The sequence below is a fragment of the Olea europaea genome, unplaced genomic scaffold, assembly GCF_002742605.1.
Source record: "Olea europaea var. sylvestris unplaced genomic scaffold, O_europaea_v1 scaffold3272, whole genome shotgun sequence".
Taxonomy (NCBI): domain Eukaryota; kingdom Viridiplantae; phylum Streptophyta; class Magnoliopsida; order Lamiales; family Oleaceae; genus Olea; species Olea europaea.
Window position 1 is genome coordinate 61,751 of NW_019251626.1, and position 2,507 is coordinate 64,257.

General features: G+C 38.0%; 1 protein-coding gene across 1 annotated transcript in view; it reads left to right on the forward strand.

The window, feature by feature from the left end:
* The first annotated feature begins 192 nt into the window (after positions 1-192).
* LOC111385770 (transcription termination factor MTERF6, chloroplastic/mitochondrial-like) overlaps positions 193-2,507 on the forward strand; it is a 4,618-nt gene continuing 2,303 nt past the window's right edge. The window contains exon 1 of the mRNA XM_023010185.1: positions 193-1,481. Coding sequence (XP_022865953.1) covers positions 514-1,481 — 968 coding nt within the window. The 5' untranslated portion in view covers positions 193-513. The remainder of the gene's footprint in view (positions 1,482-2,507) is intronic.

Genomic DNA, 2,507 nt, shown 5'->3' on the forward strand with positions numbered 1-2,507 from the left:
ATAAAAAAATGACGTGATATACAAAATGTGTAAATCATAGTCATGTTATCGAAAATTTGTATTTTGTAAATAAAAAAAAGATTGAAATTAAAGATGTATAAACTAATGAATATTTGAATGAGCATTGGGTAATCATTTAATTTTTGAGGGAGCAAATAGTGATAAGGTATAACACCATTTATAAAACGCCGAGTTAACAGCCGGGTCTTGTTGGGCAAACAAACAAAAGCGATTGTGTTTGGGTTTAAACACCTAAACCCTTCTCCAACTTGGCTGCCCGTCGACCATCGCGCTGCGCTTCCCGCCTGCCGTTTTCACCAGCAATTCCTCAATATACGCAGTGTCAGTGTGGAGAACCCACCAAGTCACCCGTCTCTTTCAGCGGAAAATCTGTAAATTCTTGAAGAACTATCTTCAGAGAGCGGGTTGAAACGCAGATTTGTATTCCTAAGAACGGGTGAGTTCATCCACAATTTATCTTCATCAGCCGTGATATCATTTATGTATTGAACCATGTCCGGTTTACTCTATAAAGCAGTATTCCCATTCCGTAGGCATCTGGGTGATTCTTGCTTGTACAAATCCTCACTGGGTATTTCTTTTCGTAATGTGTGGGCTCCTTCTGTGATTAAACCGGAAAAGGTTGAAAATTTCCGTGCTATTCTGGAAAATTATGAATTCAGTGATACCCAGATTTCTATACTTGCCAAGTTACTCCCAAATATTTTCTCATTCAGTCTCCAGAACAATATTTTGCCTAAACTCAAATTCTTTCTCTCTATTGGACTCTCGACCTCTGAACTGCCAAAAGTTATTATGGTCAATCCTGCATTGTTGTCAGGAAGCATTGAAAAACAGTTTATCCCCTGTTATAATTATCTCAAGACTTTAGTGAATTCTGACGAAGATATTGTACGGACCATAAAGCGCAGTCCTAGAATTTTTTCTTGCAATTTGAATATAATGGTGTCCAATGTAGAGCTATTGGCACAGGCTGGGGTACCACAGAGCTTTATCTCATACATTTTAACTCGCTACCCTCATTCACTGCAAATGAAATGTGATAAGTTTAAGAGGAGTGTGGACAAAGCAATTAAAATGGGATTTGACCCCTCGACGATGATATTTATTCGGGCAATTTATGTGTTGTGTGAAATGAGCGAGCAGGCATGGGGCAGCAGAATCAAGGTTTATAGGAGGTTCGGTCTGTCAGATACTGAGATCCTATCGGCATTTAGATCACATCCTTTCTTTATGAAGTTGTCCGAGGAAAAAATTATGAGGGGAATGGAGTTTTATGTAAAGGAGATGAGCTGTTCTCCTGCCAATGTTGCCCGATCCCCAATTGTCCTCTTTTACAACATGGAGAGGAGGATCATACCAAGGTGTCGTGTGATTAAGATGTTGATGGAGAAAGGTTTGGTCAAGAAATATTCTCTCGCAAACGTTTTGGCATGTACTGATGAGCAATTCCTCAAAAGGTTTGTGCACAAGTATAATAATGATTTGCCTGAAATTATGGATGCATATCGTGCTGCATAGCTCTTGTAGAAACATGCTACTTGATACATATTTGAATTATAAGGAATGCAAATCATGATCCATCCAGTTTTTATCTATAACAAGTTTTTCAGTCTGCGTCGGTTGTGAAGCAAATTATTCTATGGCCTGAGTTGTTTCAAACAAGTGAAATAATTGTTATGATTAGCTTTTGTGGAGATGTTTTTTGTTTGGTAACCAATTTCCCTGACCCAGTCACTAGACACACTTTTGGAGGAGGCGCCCTTTCTCTTGAAGTTACAGGGGCTTGAGAGAGTGTAGTTTACCATATGGTGTATGTCGTTCTTCATAGAATAGCCAACTTGTTCCTATTTCATTATGATACTTCTTCACCTGGAATCTTCACTTTCATTGACTAGACTATCTATGAAATGCTCATGGCAATATCTCGGTCCATGTCGGTACTTGGTGAGGCTTTTGCCCACATTTTATTGCTCTTTGAACCGCTTGAGTTTGTCCTTTTTGGCTTTTTCCATTGGTTAGTATTTGACTTTGTTTGAACCTTGATGAAATGTACTTACAGTTTCCTTTACCAGCTCATCACTAAGTGCTTGTAGCCGATGTGTATTTTTCCTCTAGTGTTAATTTCTTAATTGAAATCCTTTCATTATATCCAAGTGACTTCGAGTTTGTATTTTGTAGATGCTTAGGGTGCTGATGGTTTCCATTTTCATTTTCAAAACGATTTTTAGTTTTCCCCTAAAACGGCCCGTTTTGAGCGTTTTGAGCTTTTTCGACATTTATAATTGAAAATGTTAAAAAGTTGTTTTGTGTTTTCAGTTATAAATTTTAACTCGTTTTCGAAAATGCGTTTTTGAAAATGACGGACCAAACGCGTTTTCCGCATTTTCGAAAACGGAAAACGGAAAATGGGCTGAAAACGACAAACCAACCACGGCCTTAATATCTACTTTCAATTTCTTCTCTGAGGTGTTTTCTATTCTTAA